General features: G+C 42.7%; 1 protein-coding gene across 3 annotated transcripts; it reads right to left on the bottom strand.

Annotated features, from left to right (window-relative positions):
- Window positions 1-395: 395 nt before the first annotated feature.
- Window positions 396-21,769, bottom strand: LOC119722149. Of its 3 annotated transcripts, none has more exons than XM_038192196.1 (12): window positions 21,614-21,685; window positions 19,184-19,348; window positions 17,495-17,614; window positions 15,950-16,009; window positions 12,054-12,212; window positions 10,141-10,239; window positions 6,484-6,664; window positions 3,578-3,753; window positions 2,582-2,668; window positions 1,861-2,036; window positions 1,309-1,375; window positions 396-727 (listed from the first exon to the last, which is right to left on the bottom strand). In XM_038192196.1, exons 1-12 carry the CDS (start codon window positions 21,632-21,634, stop codon window positions 512-514), a joined length of 1,527 nt encoding a protein of 508 aa, XP_038048124.1. In that variant the 5' UTR covers window positions 21,635-21,685; the 3' UTR covers window positions 396-511. The 3 variants fall into 3 exon arrangements, with proteins under 3 accessions (XP_038048124.1, XP_038048123.1, XP_038048126.1); XM_038192195.1 differs by having other exon boundaries at window positions 397-727; window positions 21,667-21,769; XM_038192198.1 differs by lacking the exon at window positions 15,950-16,009 and having other exon boundaries at window positions 399-727; window positions 21,667-21,769.
- Window positions 21,770-21,772: the final 3 nt, after the last annotated feature.

Here is a 21,772-nt window from a genome sequence, read left to right as displayed (position 1 = left end):
CTGCAACAGGGCCAGAGGTAGCATTCGGGCTATAACTCACGTGCACACTCACTGGTTTCCAATACGGTCACATGGCCACCGCAAAGAGCCAGTGATTGGACTGCCGGCGTGCGGGTTCCAATTGGGCCAGCGGTAGCGATCAGGGCATCTTGAAAGCCAGGATTTGTTGCGGTCACAGGCTGGAATCGGATCACAATGCAGCATATCCCCAAGTAAAAAGAGGAAGTCGTTGGGCAGTATGACCCATGAAAAAAAGGTTTCGCGATGATGTTTACGCTTCTTTCTGGCGGTTAGGCTGCAGTTTCTTATGGACTGGCCGAACAAAACTTTGAATTCAACGGAGGTACCAGTGTGGGCATTTCGAGTTACGGGGGGGGGGGGGGGGGGGGGGTATTCATGTACATAATATCCTATTCTCTTGACAAGAATGGAGTATTACTTCGAGATAAACAGAGTTTCGAGTTATCTGAATTTGAGTTAATGAGAAATAACTGTATATCTACCAGAGTACTTACCTAGACTGTGACCCTGTGGAGCTAGCTGAGCTCTGCCGTGTGGACCCGCCATGGGAATTCCTTCCCCCATCCTTCTCCGTCCCTTGTCTGCGTCTCTGAGACCTGGAAGAATCTTCTCCTGACATTGTCAGTGCGAGGAGTGGCCTGTCCAGTCCGAGGTCGTCAACAAGAATGTCCGAGTTACAGTCACTGGAGGATGCTGTCGCTTCGGCCTGAAGTCATACAAATTAGTGATTTCTAAATAAGACTTATTAATTTAATGTGATGAAACTAAAATTATTTTTGAACTCTCTACCTCATTTGTTTTCGTTAAATTAAGAAACCACTGATATAGGGCTGAATAGCTCAGTTGGCAGAGAACTAGAACAGTGTTTTGACGGTTGAAGTTTCAAATCCAACTCAATGAATTTCTTTGTTCGACCTAATACGGCAATTCCAGCGTTACGGACATTACAAATCAGAAATGTTTTTGTACTTTAAGAGCTCGGTAAATAAGCCTGAAAAAATACGTTTCAAATCTTATGCATCCATAATCTGGTGATGGTCAAGGAGATTACAGACTGGGAGTTTTGTATCATTTCTCTGAATCATGAATTAGATATTGTGGTTAATTGGCTCAGTCATGGACATTACATTTTCTTCCATAACACCCAATATTTCCCCCCCCCCCCCCACAAGAAAACTTATTACCACTTAGGACATCATTTGCAAAGTTGAAACCAAATTCTGCTCTGGTTTTATCAGCACAAATTCATCAAAAACCACTATTGCGATATGAGGATTTGATACGTACATTGACCACATCAGCTAAGCTGGGACCCCGCAGTACATCCAGGAACTCAGCATTCTTGCCTAATATTCTGGAGAATAAAAACAAACAAAAACCAGCAGATTGAGAGTCTTCCTGTTACACTGAAATTATGAGTGAGTGGGTAAATTTGGCCCTGTAAGTGAGGTGGCCCTGTAAGCTGGGTGGCACTGTCAGTTTTTTCTTGGCCTTACTACATGTGCAAGCAACAGCAAAGTACAGCAAAAGAACAAACTTGGTACTTGGTACTTGGTTGGTTTCCTCCTGAAACATCCTCTAGGGATCTTGACTAGGAGGTCAACAAAACCAACAAATGTATTTGTCACCTGCTTCCAATATTTATCATTTTTTTAGACAATCCTGATTGCGTGCCCATCCCGACTGGCATATGCAATTTTGCCTAGCACACGTAAAACTTGATCGGCATGTTTGGAACATTCAAATACCCGATCGAATCCAGGTTTGAATAATCAAATACGAAATTATTAGAAACTGCTGTGCACTACGAGCAAGTGGGAGGGGAATGTAGCCCATTACCTCTGTGTAGCAGCCTGGTGTGTCAGTGACGTCTCGTACATCTTCTGTATTCTTTTCTTCTCATAATCCCTCATCCTCGCTTTAAGACGGTACTCCTCCCTCAGTCTGATTGCCTCAGGGTCCTCCTTAGGAGGCTCAAGGTCCATGGTGAAGCAGGAAAGCTGGGGGAACTCCACCTGCAATTACAGGCCATCTTCATTCAGGACGTTAAACTCATTTGGAAATGAAAGTTAGATGTGAAGTAGTAGGCCTGTTTCTTGACAATTTTGTTTATCGTGGACTATTCTGGATTTGGCCATCAGCCTCGGCACCTTTGCACACGGGCAACATCACCTTCATTTCATTTATGCAGGGAAAAAAATTCTTATAATCAAGTTACGGTCATTTGAAAGAATCAGCTAATTTGTGACAGCCTACTGCACAGTGATTTTTTGATAGGCCATAATCCAGTATTCAACTTAAAGCTAATTCCCCGTGTTATTCAATGAATGCGATTTTATTTCTTCTCTCGATTAATTTTCAACCAGCGAGAAAGAAGTATTGTGGGCTTGTAAAGTAATAATTCAAAAAAACATTCAGTGGATGTCTCATACAATTTTTTTGTATTACTAGAACAATAGCAGTTTAGAAAAGGAATCATGTTTTTTTTTCAAGGTGAAAACCAAAAGCAACATGGGAAAAACATCTTTAAAGCTAAAGGGATTATTTCTATAGCATCTACCTTCCCTAGCTGTACTGTTGGATCTGGGTCTTGCTCTTTCAAGCTCGGTGAGGTCATCTTACGACCATTCTTGCCTGCCTTATCCACCTGTCAGAAAGTATTGAAGAAGCAGATGATTTAAAAACATCAAAGGTCACATGACATAACCACCAATGTGGAGTGCCGAGGTCTCGTGCTCTATGAAACTAGATCCTGGATTGTGGCATGGTCCAAATGGAACATTCCAAAGGAAGACAAACGATTAAAGTTTTGCGACACTAACAAAGGCTGAATTTCTTATGACCCCTCTTTCTCATTTATCGATATATGGAATTTGATGGAAATGAATGCAAGTTAACCCATTGTACTAGATTGTGTTACATTGTGTTTATTCACTGAAGAATTAATACAACCATAGAGCGCTTGGGCAGTTTTGGGCGCTACCGTGAGAGCGCTTGGGCAGTTTTGGGTGCTACAGTGAATGAAGCCGGCCTCAGGTCGACCCGCAATTTGCTTGCGCTGCGACGGAACCGTCGGCATCAAGCACAAAAGTCATGGTCCGTTCACAAAACTGAGAAATCGTGTGATTCTGGTGGAACATGTGTCACCTCAACACAAAATAATCACAACCATGCTCACGTCACCTACAACGTGACGACAATTTATGATCCGGATGAGCGCAGCATGTCGTAACTGCACACAGGTCGACTGCGATTGATTCCCGCCTGTCCGGACCACGTTCTGTTCAGGTGCAGAAATTAAAATATTCTACTCTTGCGACTATTGATATTTTTAGCACCGACTGATGCCGATCGTCTAAATATCCTCACAGTTGCACTCAGATCTCAAAAAAAAATTGGCGACTAGAATGTTCCATAAGTCCGAAGCTCAGGCGTAGCTTGATCCTGAAAAGTCAGTCCCCGACTGTTCTGTGTCGTCGCCCGGTCAACCCGAGGGCGGCTTAATAGGCAGGCCATTTCAGGGCTACAGTGACTTGGGTTCCTGTTGATAACTGACCTTCTTGAATTGCTGGGTAACCGCCCAGCTCTGGCTTCCGCCTGTCTTAGTGCCTGGGCGAGAAGGTTCGCTGTCTTCATAGATCTGGGACAGGCCTCGGGTGAAGGTGTCTGTGGGTCCGTCCTCTTGATTGAGAGAGGTCAATGATGACGTCACACTGTTACACAGGGAGGGCTCTGTCAATGAAAGAAAATGTGGCTCCAGTTTCAACGAGATATGAAGCATGGATGGGGGATGATGACTTACTGTAATTATATCTTCATGATTGAACTGTTTGTTTTTAGCCTGTCTGTGACTGTGGCACGGCACATGGTAGAGGCCTGTGCAGACATGCTTTAGGCCTGTGTGCACAAGCCTTTGGGTGTGCACATTGTTCCCACGTGCTACAGAGTTGGGTTCATACAGTTCATGCCGGGGTAGTTTGGCAAAGTGGAAATTGTCAACTAATTTCATATTGAAATAGAAGTACAGTTTAATTGAACTTTGGTTAAATGAATTGGTTATCTCTTAAAATCAAGCAGAAACTGTGGGTGAGGCGTTATGAAACAAATATTGACTGCTTTGAGTGGTGTAGTAAAACTAGCCTCCCTCGGTGATCCATGTAGCGTTCCATATCCCTCGGCTACGCCTCAGGAAACCAGAACGCTCCATGGATCACTTTGGGAGGCTAGTTTTATCACACCACTAAAAACAGTCAATATTTGCATACTATCTAATATCATTTCGTGGTAAACACATCAGTGTTGTGGTCGAATACATTTCCATGAGTACGAGTACGAGTATGAGTATGAGTACTTTGTCATGAGTACAATTTGTACAAGGCATTTTTTCCCCATGAGTACAAATACAAGAACATGTACCAAAAAATGTACTCGAATACGAGTACAAGTATGAAGGAGCAAATTTCCAAAAGTAAGAGCAAATTTCAACATGTCACCTGTTTTGTAGGGCTTTTTGCTATCAATTTTTTTTCTAGGAGTACGAGTACGAATACCCAAAAAATGTACTCAAGTACAAGTATGAGTACAAGTACAATACTTTCCATGAGTAGGAGCATATTTCAATGGTGCACGTGTTCTCAAGGTTTTTTTTGCTATCAAACTAGGCATTAAACAAATGCAGAAGCCTCCCAAACAGTAGAAGACTGATTCTTTTCCTGCATGTAGCTCTTAATTTTTTTTTGTAATTCTTGCGTAAGAACATCTGCAAGAGTATGAGTATGAGTACAAGTACTTTGTCATGAGTACGAATATGAGTATGGGTATTTTTTCTTGTGAGCACAAGTACGAGTGCGAGTAAGAGTACAAGTACAAGTACGAGTACAAATATGAGTACAAGAACGAGTACAAGCACGAGTATAAGTAAGAGTACAAGTACAAGTACGAGTACAAGCACGAGTATAAGTAAGAGTACAAGTACAAGTACGAGTACAAGTACGAGTATAAGTAAGAGTACAAGTACGAGTACAAGTACGAGTACAAGCACGAGTACAAGCACGAGTATAAGTAAGAGTACAAGTAAGAGTACAAGTACAAGTACAAGTACGAGTACAAGCACGAGTACAAGCACGAGTACAAGCACGAGTATAAGTAAGAGTACGAGTACAAGTACGAGTACAAGTACGAGTACAAGCACGAGTATAAGTAAGAGTACAAGTACGAGTACGAGTACAAGCACGAGTACAAGCACGAGTATAAGTAAGAGTACAAGTACAAGTACGAGTACAAGTAAGAGTACGAGTACGAGTACAAGTACGAGTACAAGTACGAGTACAAGCACGAGTATAAGTAAGAGTACGAGTACAAGTACGATTACAAGTACGAGAACAAGCACGAGTATAAGTAAGAGTACGAGTACAAGTACGAATACAAGTACGAGTACAAGTACGAGTATAAGTAAGAGTACAAGTACGAGTACAAGTACGAGTACAAGCACGAGTACAAGTACGAGTACAAGCACGAGTATAAGTAAGAGTACAAGTACAAGTACGAGTACAAGTACGAGTATAAGTAAGAGTACAAGTACGAGTACAAGTACGAGTACAAGCACGAGTACAAGCACGAGTACAAGCACGAGTATAAGTACGAGTACAAGTAAGAGTACAAGTACAAGTACAAGTACGAGTACAAGCACGAGTACAAGCACGAGTATAAGTAAGAGTACAAGTACGAGTACGAGTACAAGCACGAGTACAAGCACGAGTATAAGTAAGAGTACGAGTACAAGTACGAGTACAAGTACGAGTACAAGCACGAGTACAAGCACGAGTATAAGTAAGAGTACGAGTACAAGTACGAGTACAAGTACGAGTACAAGCACGAGTATAAGTAAGAGTACAAGTACGAGTACAAGTACGAGTACGAGTACAAGTACGAGTACAAGTACGAGTACAAGTACGAGTACAAGTACGAGTACAAGTACGAGTACAAGTACGAGTACAAGCACGAGTATAAGTAAGAGTACAAGTACGAGTACGAGTACAAGCACGAGTACAAGCACGAGTATAAGTAAGAGTACGAGTACAAGTATGAGTACAAGTACGAGTACAAGCACGAGTACAAGCACGAGTATAAGTAAGAGTACGAGTACAAGTACGAGTACAAGTACGAGTACAAGCACGAGTATAAGTAAGAGTACAAGTACGAGTACGAGTACAAGTACGAGTACGAGTCCAAGTACGAGTACAAGCACGAGTACAAGCACGAGTATAAGTAAGAGTACAAGTACAAGTACGAGTACAAGTATGAGTACAAGCACGAGTACGAGTACAAGTACGAGTACGAGTACAAGCACGAGTACAAGCACGAGTACCCAAAATACGTACTCGAGTACGAGCACTACACCATTGAAACACATTTGTGATTTCAAACGGGCACTTGCTCTCATAGGCATTCCTTTAACCCCACCTGTATGGATATCCTCCTGAGAGCCAATATGAGTGCCATAGCCCCCAGTCGTCAGTGCTTCCCCGCCTCCAAACAGCAACTGGAGGTTCTCTGGCTTTTCAATGTCGCTCCAGAAGTTCTCCAAGTCTTCAATCGTCCTGAACTTTCCTTCCTTCATGAGTTTCTCCTCCAGACAAATGATCTGGAGACAAGGAGAGTATCAGACAGCTTGTTGTACTTCTTAAGTCTAACTTGGAGGACGGGTGAGTCTTAACCAGTGGTTATTAACTGCGACTCTTACAACAGAACAATGCTACTTTCCAAGAGTTTTGAGAAATGTCATTTACCTTTTTCTATGTTTCAACTTACAAAAAAAGTCTAAAAAAAGTACAAATGGTACACTTCTGATAAATAAGTTTGATTTAGGGCTATCCCCAATATACCAAATAGTCGAATATTCGATCATCAACCGAAAATGCGAAAAGCTTTCTGCCGGTTTGATATTTGAAAACAAACAAATCTACCGTAATTTTCGGAATATTAGCCGCGGCTTATACGTTGAATTTGCCCATGAAAATTTTTACTGCGGCTTATACACAGGGCGGCTTATACGCCGAGACTTGAAGAATAACTAGAACGGCGAAGCCGCCATGGCTCGCTGTCCAAGGCAGGAAGGGAGGCTGAAGGTAGGGTTGAGGATGGGCATGATGGAAGGGGATCAGGATTCTTGTTGATGTGCCTAGGTGTAGGGGTCAGTTTTTAAATGTCAACATAAAAAGTTAACAGATTACCTAATAAATACATATGTATATAGGTTAGCCGTCACTGTATTATGGGGGAGTTTTCCATTGTTAGGGTAATTAGGACCCACTTGTGGATTTTTGCAGCCCCAACAGTGTCTTCTGGTCCCCATACTTGTAGTACCATGGGAAAACTCTTGTGTAGTCGCCACAAATGCAGAACAAGAATGGGTATACATGTACATGTAGACACAGCACCATCACCACCTCCCCCGAACCTTTCCCCATCCCAAAACCTTACCCCATCCCCAACCCGCCCCCTCCCCCACCCAACCCCCTACCCACACCCATTCCATCCTCCCCTAACCATCCCCACCCTATCACCTACACATCCCAACCCACTCAAACTCCAATCCCTATCTCCTTCCCCCTCCCCTGACCCGTACCCTCCCCTACCCCAACCCCCTACACCCACCTACCCTATCTTCCCTTATCTGTCCTTACCCACCCTACACATCCCCATCCTAACCCTTACTCGAATTCCAATATCCCGCCCACCCCATATCCCGTATTCCAACCCCTCTCCCCACCCCAACCCACCCCGCCCCACCCATCCTAGCTCCCCTACTCATCCTACTCACACAAACCCCAACTCCAACCCTATACCCCACCCACCCCACCCCACCCCACCCCACCCCACCCCACCCCACCCCACCCCACCCCACCCACCCCACCCCACCCCACCCCACCCCACCCCACCCCACCCCACCCCACCCCACCCCACCCCACCCCACCCCACCCCACCCCACCCCACCCCACCCCCCCCACCCCACCCCACCCCCACCCCACCCCACCCCACCCCCCCCCACCCCACCCCACCCCACCCCACCACCCCACCCCACCCCACCCCACCCCACCCCACCCCACCCACCCCCACCCCACCCCACCCCACCCCACCCACCCCACCCCACCCCACCCCACCCCACCCCACCCCACCCCACCCCACCCCACCCCACCCCACCCCACCCCCCCCCACCCCACCCTCCCCTACCCCATCCCTACTCCAACCCCATCCCTACTCCAACCCCATACCATACTGAAGTTATAAAGATGATACATGACAACTGCATTTAATTTTCTTCCCCAAGTTAACTAGAACCAAAAACTTCAACATTTTTATCTGAACGCGGACGTCCGTTCTAGCCAGACGGACGTCCGTCCGTCCATCCGCCCTTCCGGACGGACGCCCGGACAGACGCCCGGACAGACGGACGGAAATTGGTATTACATAGGCTCGCATCTGCTTCACAGCTCACCAAAAATGACATTTACATGTGTATTTAATGTACTGGTACAAGAAGAGATGTGTTGCTGAAATAATTATCAATTAAGAAAGTCATTAACAAACCGAAAGCACGTCCCACAAAAAGGTACACAGCGGTAAAAAGTACGGCTAGTGAAAGCTGTCCCTTGGACATCGACAACCGGCCGTACGTACGTGATGCTGCATGCATGCTGCATGGATTCCCCATGGACCACACCATTTGTGGTAATAAAGGGGTGTACTTTCTTGGGAACAATAATTACCAATATTTCCCCTGTTTAAAAAAGAAAAACGACAACTAATACTTTTTATGGAGTTTGAAACATATCTTTATTTGATAATCAGTTGTTCAATTATTGTTGTCACAATATAATTTTTTTCTTGAAAGGTATTCAAGAAATGATGTAAACTCAAAACAGGGGTGAAATCACCCCTTACGAAATTAATGGATTCGTCCATAAAAATCTCAGCATCGTGTTGACTGTTTTTGAAGAAAGTTACGATCCAAACTTGAATTTTTGACGTTACTACTCGTTAGTAATCACAACAATTTGATAAGTTTTGCTGTAAAAACGGACTTGTTTAAGTTTAGGACAAAACAACTCAGCATTTGTTGCCACAAAGCAGGATTTGTAGCGCTCCAGTCAGACAACACATGGTGGGTTGCATACTCTCTCAAGTGCTGGGGGAAAATAATGTCATTCGCAGCCACAGGCTCACTGACAAGCCAGCCAGCAGCAATTCCCGTTTTTTATTTCTCATCATCAATTTCCATATTTGTTTGTAAGAGTAATCGACTGTCAATGATTTGATATAACTTTTGTGGCCCTTTTATAGCTTTCGTAGTGTAAATGGAACTGGTTCAGAGCATTTTGACTAGAATTTGGAGGCCTTACAAAATTGAACTGCTGTGGTTGGTGCGGCTTATACGCCGATGCGGCTTATACGCCGACTTCAAATCTTAATTTGCAAATTTTTGCGTGCTGCGGCTTATACGCCGCGCGGCTTATATTCCGAAAATTACGGTACGCACATACACACACAACTGGGATTTTTTTTCTCTTAAAGTTGCGGTGCTTTTTTGTCAGGTGCCACTTTTTTGGTCAACGGTCACTTTTGTTTGTCAATGGCAGCTCATTGTTCACATCCTTTTAGCAGGTAAAAAGTTTTACAGTTATAAAAAAAACTTACTGCGCAACACACTCCAGCACCACATATCGATCGCTGCACGCAACTTTTGACTGGCGCACTCTTCGTGCAACTTTTTACCAGCGCAGCATGCAGTTGCAACTGGCTTTTTTTTAATATCCGAATATTCGGTCAAATGCACTTTCGAGTAATCAAATACTGAATTATTTGAAACTGGACAGCCCTAGTGTGATTTGTGATTTTGCCCTTGGGAATAATCTGCAGAACAATTTGTTGCATCAAAAAAGTGGGATAAGATCTGCTTGCTCTCAACTCTAAATGTGACGAACGTAAAGCACACAGCACAAAAGTAATGAAACTTGTTATTAATCTACTTTCTGACATCAGCATAATACCATTTTTGAGAGTGATAAAGCTAGACTAATCAGAAGAAATATCCCCGATGTATGGAAATTAGCATCTTACCTGATGGAGCTTGGTCCGAGGAAGGTTTTCCAGGAAGGTATTGTCATGATTCAGGGACGACTTCTCATGCCGTTTCTTCAGTTTGTGTGATTCCCTCTTCTACACAATCAATCCAAAACAAAAAGAAAAATGTCCATCTACATTCAAGTCCCATTCGTAGGAAACAATCCAGGGGCTGATCTCAGGAAGAGTAACTCATCTTTACTCACGACTCACCCCAGGATCGATTTCACCAAACTTAAAATGCATTTAAAGCATCCTAAAGCCTAGTTTCCATATCAACGTAAGAAATGCAGCGAATAACGCAAACAAGACCTAAACTGCAATGCACAAATATGGAAACATTTCATCCGGAAATGTCACTGACAACCCTAACAGACGCAAACAATCTCGCAGACGAAGGTTCCGCACACTGCTTGTGCAGTCTGCATAAGCTTAATATCGATATGGAAACCAGGCTTTGAAAACTAATACTAATCAATGGTATCTTGTTCACTGTGCATGGAAATTTAACGCCAAAGCAGAGAAATTTTTGAGACAAAGTTCTTGCTCAATGGTAACATATTGCTGCCACATTTGATTGTTTTCACATTAATTTGGTTTTTTTTTTATGATTTTAAGAGCGGGGACAAGTCTAGTGCTAGTTACAACAAGACAAGTTTCCTGATATTGGCATTGAGATAATGTTGACCAACAAGCTATAAATCGCATGAGCTATTGCCATCCAAATACTTCTCCGAGTTAATACTACTACTGACTTGTCTCAGGCTTGCGTGAAAGATTCAGTTTTTTTCAGTGCTGTATACTCAGATTTTCGAGTAGATTATGAAAAGTGTCCATGGTGTTAATTAGTTGCAAAGTTTTCTTGTTTATCAAATTCCACACTTTTGTTGAAAGCCACTTTCATGTGTGATTTCAGAGCTTCCATGAGGATTAGCTCAAATTTCTGAGCGCATGCTTAGTAAACTATTGCAAGGCTAACCCGTGCTCATGCAATAGTCGACTGCGCATGTGTATTTACCCTGTGTGTGAATCATCGCCTGTGTGCAACTAGCATCCGACAAGTGATGGTGAATAGACCAGTACGAATTCAGCTCTTGCTCATGAATATGTATGAGGTATAGTAATAGGGAGGTTTCGCAAGCGAACGGATACACTTACACTTACGCTAAGCTATCCGTATCCGTTTTCTACTTACGTGTAGCGAGCGAGATATGCGTGTCGTCTGCACGTTTAGCGGATAGTGAGTGGCATATGACGTCATACGTGCAGACGACATGCATATCTCGCTCGCTACACGGAAGTAAAAAACGGATACGAATAGCTAAACGTAAGTGTAAGCTTGCGAAACCTCCCTAATATCCGGTCCGTCACACACAAGCACGCACACATACTGAAATGTGTATCCTTGTGGAGACATTTCTCTGTGCTCGTGTAGTAAAGTTTTCGGGTTTGAAAGTGTAGATTCAAAATGCTCTTATTTTAACCAGAATTAATTTCCTTGGCTGAAATTCGGACTTAATATCCCTTTTCTAAAACTCTTCCATTTACGACGGATCAACATACTTTGGAAATTCCTAATTTTTGAGTAAAATCCATATATCTATTTCGTGAAAACCTTGTGGAGACGTATTCATCTATAGAAATTGCCCTGTGGAGACGTATACAATCTTTTGTTCCCTATTGTGTGCATGTCTCCAGAGGGCACGGTGTATCAGTGCACCACTGATAACTAGCCCCAATTGGATAAACGCTCGAGTTGTGTTAACTTCCGGTTCCATTCGTGCTACGCTACACCATGTGACATACACATGGTTGAATTGAGATGATGTCACACTAACGACCCGGATAGTTTAGCCCAACTTCGCTCACCCTATTTGCAGATTTTTTATCGCTCTCTCACTTAGCCTTACCTCTTGAAGTTCTTTCCTGAGGATCCTTCGGTTCAGCTGATCTGTCCTTCTCTGAATCTCTCTCCTCTGGTCTTCTACTTTGTCGTTCAGCTTGTTCATGTAGACTGCGTAGTAGTGGTTCCGCAGCTTAGTCAAATCATCTAGAACGCGCACGTGGCGCTGGATTTCAAAATAAAAACATACAGTTGACGATAAACACCAAGTGGCTTTTAAAAACAATTTGCATAGCATAATTATATCACCGGCACTTTTTTAATTTTTAACTGACATCAATTAAACTATATGTACAAGGAGTGCAGTACAAAGTGCGACAAAATAAAGCAGAGTTTCGAACACATCATTTACACTTTGTTTGATGGGTGTGTACATGGGTGTCGCCAGGATTTGTTGGGGGGGGGGCAAAGCACATTTATTCCCCAAATCCTTGTACTTTCACTAGCATATTCTCAAGTTGCCCACCCCACCGCCATTGACACCCCTGCAAACGCCCATTTTGTTAAATGTGTATTAACCCCATGCGTACGGGAAGCGGTCATGGCCGCGGCCGCTAATCCTCATTGGAATGCAGTTGCCAGCTGTGGTATGCCGTGGCACACGGCTAGTGGGTAGTTCCACAGCTGCTGCTTTTGTGCAGTCCCGCTACCACACAAAGGCTGTGCAGTCATGCGGGCCACTTGCTCTATGTGTGGAGGAATGTCCCCATTACACCCCGTCCTTAAATGGTTAAATTAATAGCAAATATAACTTCTCATCTCTTTTTCATTTTTTTTTCTATTCTCTTTTTTTTTCTCCTTTGTTGTTGTTATTGTTGTTGCTTTCTCAGGGAGGCAAGCGCCCCCCCTTGGCTCCGCCCCCCCCCCCCCCCACCCTTGGGACGCCCATGGATGTGTACCATGTCTGCAATAACACTGAGGCATCAAAGCAGAGTGGCAATTGGAATTGCAATTTTGTTGACTCGACTCGATTTGATTCATGACAGACAACTGACTTCACTGGCCTCGAGTCACTGCGAGCGAACAACTTGACTTGACTCGAATCTCTTATAAATCGACTCGAGTCAAAGAGTCACCAACACATGAGTCCTTAAAGGGAAAATACAACATTTGCAAACATCAAAAAATAAAACTACCAAATCATTTTGAAATACCTTGCTGGACTGTTAGTGAATAACAGTGTAAAGCATCCTGTAAAATCATGGCACCTGGTATACTGTCATTTTCAAGAAAAGTGGTATTTTTGTATCAATTTCCAACGCTGATCGGCCGACCAGCGTTGGAAAAAAACTGGCTTTTTTCAAATACTGGCCCCAGTTGACCATCGCACTTGTTTGCAATCGATTACACACCTATGAACGGGTACAAGCCAGCTAGACTGGTTCCCTGACCTTACAATTCCCCAATGTATGTAAACTGCTCTGTTTCTTCTTAAATGGAGTCAGGGAACCAGACTACAGGAAAATGATTGTTTTTCTTGGTTATTATAGCATTTTCGAACCCAAAACCTCAAAAAAGTCAGTGTAACTATATTTGCTAAATATTTCCAACCCCCCAATTCCATCCATTTCTGAAAATTACAGCAAAAGTAAATGAAGTATATTCCCTTTAAAACAATGCAAGAAAACAAAAGTCTTTATTCCTGAACTGTGTGAGCGCTAGTAACAATGGGGGTATAAAATGACGTGAACCTAAGGTTATTGATGTAAGTGTGTGAACCTAAGGGTTATGTAAGTTGGTGCAAATTCACTACATCTCAACAATTACATTTCTACAATCTGTATGTTAAAAGTGACGGTTCTAAAATGATGTAATAAATGTGATCTTTCTAGTGCTTATACCCAGGTAATGGCGCCCTTATTCGCAACCTGCCACCCATAAAAATTTGGAATTTTGTTGCAAATGCCTTGAAATTAATGGCCTTTATATCCTTGTTAAAAAAATTCAAGGTCATATGCAATCCAAACAAGTGCAACACTGAACAGGCTACATGAATTTGAACAACTGTAACAATTTTCGCAAAAACCTCCCCAGATTGACTTTTCCAAATAAAGAAAACTCCTCCCGATAAACCCAAACATAACTCAATATTAGCATTAAATTCCACTTTAAACAAGTGCTGAAATGCAAACAGACCACGCATTACATGTTTAACAATAAACGCCCTCCACATTTGTAATGCATTTGTAAACTTTGTTAGTATGAAAAAAGTGTTATAAGAGAAGTTAAAATGACAATGAAAAACACCCTCCACCAATAACTACAATGTTATGAAGTATTAGAACAGACTCTGTGATCTATAGACCTTTTCACACTGTTGTCTCATCTACCTGTGTTGAAATCAACATGGGTGCACTGTAAGCAGAACCACGTCCCATCAAAACACAGGAAGGCAAGGCATACCGTTCACACTAAAACTGATGTGTAAGCAGGTCAGCTGTAAATTTGACATTTTCTACCAGGGTAGACCTCTTTGGATTTTTTAGACTGCAGCAGCCGATTTCACGAAACCTTAAGCAATGACCAAACTCATTTTGGGTGGCGTAAGTTGTGGCATAGCGACTGAAGATTACCTATTTTACTAACAAACTGTGATCGCCGAAGAAAAACGGACAAAATAATTTTCAAAATGGCGGGCTGAGGTGGTCCAACATCTGTTTCATAAACGAACAGATTCATACACAAACAGCTATCATAAACCAAAACGCCGTTATTATCCCCTGTCACACTCTCACGTCCATGCATGGCATTCATATTGCGTTGTTGAAATTCTTAAAAATGTAATGAAACGTCATGAAGACGCAGGATTCATGGCGATTGTTACCACGCACTCTGCGTCACCATGCACGTCCATGGAGTTCTCACGACGTTGCTCCCCCTCTGTCTGCGCGTTGCCAGTACGTGACGGCCGTTCGCGAGTTTGCGCGGAGTCCTTGCAGCGTTCTGATCAAAACGCAGAGGCGCGGCGTTTGTTTTGTGCATGTCCAAAATGAACGTGGCAGTTTGGCGTTCAGCGAAGTCCTTGGAGTCCCTCTGAAGTCCTCAACTAGTATCAATGAGTCCCCACGCCGTCATCTGCGTTCTCATCGCGTTCAAGGCCATTTTCTTGATCGCGGTACGAACTCCATGCCAGAACGTGACAGCGTGACAGGGCCTTTAGCTGCGCAACAAATTTGTTGCATAAGTCTTATGTATGGCACCAGCTACGCACTTTTTCGTGAAACCAGCTGCAGGACCCATGTAGAAGTCGTGTTGGATTCTTGCTAGTTGAGAAACAGGTTCCTGAAATCTCTGTGTTGGACCTGGGGTCAAACACAGAGATTTTGGATAGTGTGAAAAGCCCTCAAACTATAGTCCATCATTTGCAGCCATCCGAAAAGAAACTGGCGTAATTATTGTTGAAAAACATACTTGGTTGAAAGATAGCAAGGGGACTAAACTCCCTGTGAAATTATTTTTTCTGGCAAGCTGTCATTTTGAAGTAATCAACGAGAGAAGGCCTTTCCAACGGTGCGTCTTAAGAAAATTTAAATTAGTAGTTCCTTTTGTAATTTGGCAAAGCGCGTGCAAGCATTGGCACGACGCACACGCGGTTGCTATAATTCGTCAGATCAGTGTGTGACATCGCGTATAGCTGCAATTCAAAACAATTCAAAACATGATTCAACAACTTTTGATTTGAAATCGAGATCCTAGAATACTGTTTTTCTCGGAATATACAGCTGAAGCTGAGCTGAAACCTCATCTGGTTAGTTGTTCAGTATCCTTCATTAAATTTTGAACACTTTTGTTGCTTCAAACGAACAGAATGCACAGATTACAAATGATGGACTATATCTTTAAGTTTTGTGAACCTTTTTTAACACATGTACACATACTCAATACCTGTTAGTCATATCTTACCAACATCAGGGTTTTCAAGCGTTCATGAATATCCTTGTTACTCTCCCCAGCATGAATGCACTGTTTTATTACAACAAGCGGCGTCCAAAATACGAAGCATGCAAAGATTATGGGAACAATTGTTAGGAGTTAGCCCAAATCATATGTTGTCATGCAAGGAAAATAGGTTAATAAAGTAAAAAGACTAGGCATGCCTAGCAAAGCTGGTCACAGAGCACACACAATTCTATTCAATTGTATTCAATTGTAATGTGTTATAGTGGTGACTTGGTAGAAATGAAAAAAAAAATCTACTTCCATCCTACGCATAGAGACTTGAGTTATTGCAGGCACATTTATCATATCAGTTAGAGACTTACGCAAGTCTAATACACGAGTGACATTCAGTCAGGAAGATAGGAAACTAATATAATTCACTAGTAACAGTCAGTCAGATGGATAACCAGTCTTATTCACAAGTGACAGCCAATCAGTGAGATAGGTAACCTGTCTTATTCACAACTGACAGTCAGTCAGTGAGATACATGTATCCATTCAATTCACAAGTGAAAGTAATTCAGTCACAGACTTTAGCAAGTCTAATTCGCAAGTCAGTCAGTCGGGGAGTGAGTCGGGGAGTGAGTCAATCGGGGAGTCAATCCGAGAGTCAGCCGGGAGTCAGTCTGGGAGTCAGTCGGGGAGTCAGTCGGGAGTCAGTCAGGGATCGAGTCAGTCGGGGAATCAATCGGGGAGTCGGTCGGGGAGTCGGTTGGGGAGTCGTTCAGGGAGTTGGTAAGGGAGTCAGTTGGGGAGTCGGTCGGGGAGAGTTGTTCGGGGAGAGTCGGTCAGGGAGAGTCGGTCGGGGAGTCGGTCGGGGAGTGGGTCGGGGAGTTGGGGAGAGGGGGAGTCAGTCGAGGAGGGAGTCAGTCAGGGAGTAGGGGAGGTAGTTGGTCAAGGAGTCGGTCAGGGAGTCAGTCATGGAATCGGTCGGGGAGAGTTGTTCGGGGAGAGTCGGTCAGGGAGAGTCGGTCGGGGAGTCGGTTGGGTAGTCGGTCAGGGAGTGGGTCGGGGAGTTGGGGAGATGGGGAGTCGGTCAGTCGGGGAGTCAGTCAGGGAGTAGGTCGGGTAGTTGGTCGGGGAGTCGGTCAGGGAGTCAGTCAGGGGATCGGTCGGGGAGTCGGTCGGGAGAGTCGGGAGGGAGTCGGGAGGGGAGTCGGTCGGGGAGTCGTTCTGGGAGTCAGTCGGGGAGTCGCTTGGTGAATCGGTCGGAGAGTAGGTCGGGGAGTCGGTCGGGGAGTCGGGGAGTGGGTAAGTCTGTCGGTCGGGGAGTCCGTTGGGGAGTTGGTCGGTGAGTCGGTCAAGCACAAAGAGGACTTTAACTGGCCCCTCTAGGACCTGTGAAGAAAAAATACTCGCACAATTATTTATTATAAATTATGATGGAAATATTTAATCCTGGACTTGACTTTGATGTTTGAGAACTCAGATGCAAAGTTTTGGAGGTTTAATCATGAATTTTAAAACCGAGGAATATTGGGCTGGCTGGACAGGATTCTCAAATATTACCTCTCGGAGTTCCCTCAATCTTCTGGTTTCCTTGTCTTCCGTTTCATAAGGATCTAGACTCGCTGACTTCTCTCGTCGCTTCCTGGGTTTTTTCCCCTTGGTCTTATCCTTGTTCTCCAACTGCAGGAAAAAAATTGGAATCTTTAGAGGAGCTAGTGTGTCATATGGAAAAGGGTTAAATCCATTAAGGTTTCAGTAAATAAATTAAGGCAAAAAAAAACAATATCGGGGGAGTGTGGCCTAGTGGTTAGGATTTGTGACTCCTGATCAGAGGGTCAGGGGTTCGAATCCAGCTGCTGGCCATACGTTGTGTCCTTGGGCAAGCCACTACACCCCCACTTGCCTCTCTCCACACAGGAGTATAAATGAGTACCGGCATTAGCTGGGGGGAGTAACCTGCGATGGACTAGCATCCCATCCAGGGGAATAGAAATATTCTCAGTCATTTCATACCACTGAAACCGACGATGGTCTCATTGGCTTGTTTTGAATCTATTGAGTGACAATTATTGATTTTACTTTTACATTTTACTCTAAATAAATTGGTGGTCTGTTTTGGAGTACAAATGATCCAGTGTCTTGATCCATAATCCCCAATTCAAATACAGCAGTGCTGTGCCGTTTCAAACAAATTAGCATTTGATTATTGACACTCGGATTTGATGGAATATTCAAATGATGCGATCACTAACATTGAGGTAACAACTTTTTTATGAACATCATGTTTGTATGAATTTAGCTGATAAGCTGATGTGTGACAGATTTAGTGCTAAAATTGCTCATGGAAGCTCTTAAAGTGGCTGTCCACAAAAATGTTTTATTTGACAAACAATGAAACCTCCTAACTTATACAAATAAAATTACATGACAGATGCGTTTTGTCATTTTCTTGAGAGGCCCTAGTCCATAACATCTTAAATTTCCCCTTTCTGCACATAAGTTACTGGGAAAACTGAATTTATAATTTTGTAGCACAAAGTTTGATTTTAAAGATTTCACCTTTAAATTTCAGACCAATTTGGACAGCAGCTTAACCAGTTGGTGTCAGAGGACGTGATAACACACACTGGCTGTTTTTATACACAGGCATGGTTGACGATTTAAGATGTCAAGATTGCCTCGACTCGCCTCTGGGTGACGTCTAAGCGCGCCAATTCCTTGTGCCTTTTGTACACACACACAAAGTCCGTGAAGTCTGTGGAGGTGGACCGTGTGTTGATCTTGAATTGGCCGCTGTGCAAGGCTTATTGTTCGACAATTTACGCTCCAGTGCACACCCCGGAGTATTGAAACATACAGTGAAATCTCGATAAGTCAAACTCTGATAACTAAAAACAACTGTTATGTCAAACAAAGAATCCATTCCCTTCCATAGTATTGAACAATGATGTACAGCCCTGCTTAACTCAAAACTCTGCTGAAGTACAATTTTGAACCTGTTCCCTTCAGGTTTGACTTATCGAGATTTCACTGTATACTGTATATGAGGTTTCGGCAAGAAATATCAAACAAATATCGTTAAAATGATTCTTGCGAATCAGTATTTGTGGCATTTGGCTGTATATCAGAAGTTGGCTGGAAAATTTTGACTTTTGCGAAAGTCGAAATACTCGGCAAAAATAATCCCAAGGCAACTGGTGACTGATTAAGAAAAATTCTACAGTTCTTGTAATTCCTTCATTTTCTTACCTCAAACTTAAGTCGTTCATCATCAGTTGCCATAGGAACACCGGGATTATGTAGAAACTTTGTCCTCGTTGCACTGAAAGATGTTGCTGAGCTCACCTCACGTCCACTTTTACCCGTTGCCATGGTTTCAGTTGCAAACTTGACATTTGATTCCGTCTTTTTCAGCTAGGATAAGAAAATAGTACATGGAAGTTGAGAAATTAGTATGCAAACAGCGGGGTTTTTTTACCTGAATCTTGAAAATAACAGTGTGCCTATGTAGACTTTCTATGTGTTGAATTTGGAAAGAAAGTTGCAACCTGATGCTACTTTGGCGGTTGTGTACAAAGTCTATGGAGAGTTAAGAACATTTTCTAAGTATTTCCTAACAAAATTGGAAATGTTTCTCAGTCCCAGATTCGTGTCTTAACTCTTATCATCATTTTTGCAATTACTGACCTTCATTGAGATGATATATGAAGAAAAAAGCAGCATCAGGTTGCAACATTCCTTCCTTAAATTTCAGTGATTGATTGTCTCAACTATCCGTGTTGAAATCAACACAGTTCCACCTTAAGCAAAACCAGCAAAACTGAGTCCCATCGCACACAGGTAGGCAAGGCGTACTGTTACAGGTCTGCACTGTGTTGTACACTGGTCAGCAGTATAGTTCTTTAACTTTTCAACAACTAAAAAATCTTTCCAATCGGGTAAATATTTATTGACTTTACTGGCCAATTGAAAACAAGTGCCGCTTTTATATCGGTTTGCCCTTGCAGTACGCTATGCACAACACGTCACGGCGCGCCCACACATGGGCTTGTTAATCCAATTTGTATCATGTCTATCCCACAAATACGTTGCGCACCCAAGTTTTTACTGGCTTACCTATACATTATAGGGCCTACTAGTAATACTATTACTAGACTGTACACATTTCTTTCCCCCCAAAAAATACCTGCTTAAATTAGATACCAATTTTTTTTCTTTGCTTTGCAGAATCGTACGGAATCCAAACTTGAATTAAAATGTTTCTTATGACTTTCTCTACCTCAAACCACATCAAAAACAAGGAAAGAGTTTCATACTGGGCCACCACTCATAATGACCTGAAAAGTAGCCTACCAAAAATTTGATGAAGAAACAGTGCAAAAATTCTGAAAATAGGCCCTACTTTAACTTTTTTCTGTCATGGCCCATAGACTTAGTGCAGGAGGTCTGAGTGGTGGCCCAGTATGGAATTCTTTCCAAAAACAAATGTAGAAAATGTATTCGAAAAACTATAGCCTCCATTGTGAAGTAGGCCTAATTCATTCATTATCGTGCAGGTACGGTTCCGTCCGTCGTGCACACTGATTTATAGCTTGAGTAACTCCAGCTGACTGCTCCATATTCATTCACATGTAACGCTGGAGGCATAACCTGTTCGTTAGAATGTGGTAGCAAGAGACCCTTAAAAAATGGCCTCTCACAAATTTTTCATTTTCACCTCTAATATCCCACCCCAGAGTTCATTTACATACCTCGTACATTCAGCAGTCATTTACGATTTTTTTTTCGATGTCATCACGTGATGCATACATTTACATAATTAGCAAAACAAAATGGACAACAGCCGTTGGAACTGGCGTTGTTTTACGGACAAGCCACCGAAATCATCAAGATTTTTCACATTTTTTTGTGTGGTCTGTTTCAAGTCGATCATTAGGCTTTCGTAAATGACTGCTGAATGTATGAGGTATTTAAATGAACTCTGGGGTGGGATATTAGAGGTGAAAATGAACAATTTTTGAGAGGCCATTTTTTTAGGGTCTCTTGCTACCACATTCTAACGGACAGGTTATGCCTCCAGCGTTACATGTGAATGAAAATGGAGCATGTCAAATGATTTAGAGTTCGCTATTTTCATTCTCCGTTTTCTACCCGTCGAAATGAGCATTCCAAATTTATGTCTCAGAAAATAAAGCACTGGATTTTCGGTAATCCTTACTTTTAGGACACCTATATTTTGTACGAGTTCTGTTCAAAACTGACTTTTGTAGATGACTGTCCAGTACCAAAGTGACTTTTGCAGGCTAAAGAAGTATTTTTTCTTCAGACAAACTCATGATACTTTGTTACTGTTAGTTATAATTTTGAAAGCACTTTCAAAGAAAATGTGACTTTCCTACCTTTTTTTGCAGTTCGCCATCTTGCTTTTTAAATTTATTTTCTGTTTGTCATCGTCGTCTTTAACCCCTCATAAATCAAAACCCTGCCCTCTTTCTACAAAATCAAACCTGCTGATATTCAAGAGGTGTCATTGCCAAATGTTCAAATGTGTCAATAAATATCAGAATGTCACTTTTGAGTGTCATAGTCAGCTGTTTTGGTGAGTCTTTTAACCTTATATAGGAAAGGGGTCCTAAAAGTAAGGATTACCGGATTTTCAATAGTTAAAGCAACTCTTACAAATAAAAATATCTTGTTCATATCCAACAATATAATGAATTTTCATGGCATACTTTCCCGCGCCGACCCTCGTTGTTGACTGCGGCCATTTTGAATGTTTGTAGCAACTGAAATGTATTCGAGACTGTTTTATGTCTCAATTTCCGTTATACAAAACAG

Source organism: Patiria miniata, unplaced genomic scaffold (assembly GCF_015706575.1).
Source record: "Patiria miniata isolate m_02_andy unplaced genomic scaffold, ASM1570657v1 HiC_scaffold_14, whole genome shotgun sequence".
In the NCBI taxonomy this organism is placed as follows: Eukaryota; Metazoa; Echinodermata; class Asteroidea; order Valvatida; family Asterinidae; genus Patiria; species Patiria miniata.
The sequence above is the reverse complement of the archived record's forward strand: the minus strand, read 5'-3'. Positions and strand labels throughout refer to the sequence as shown.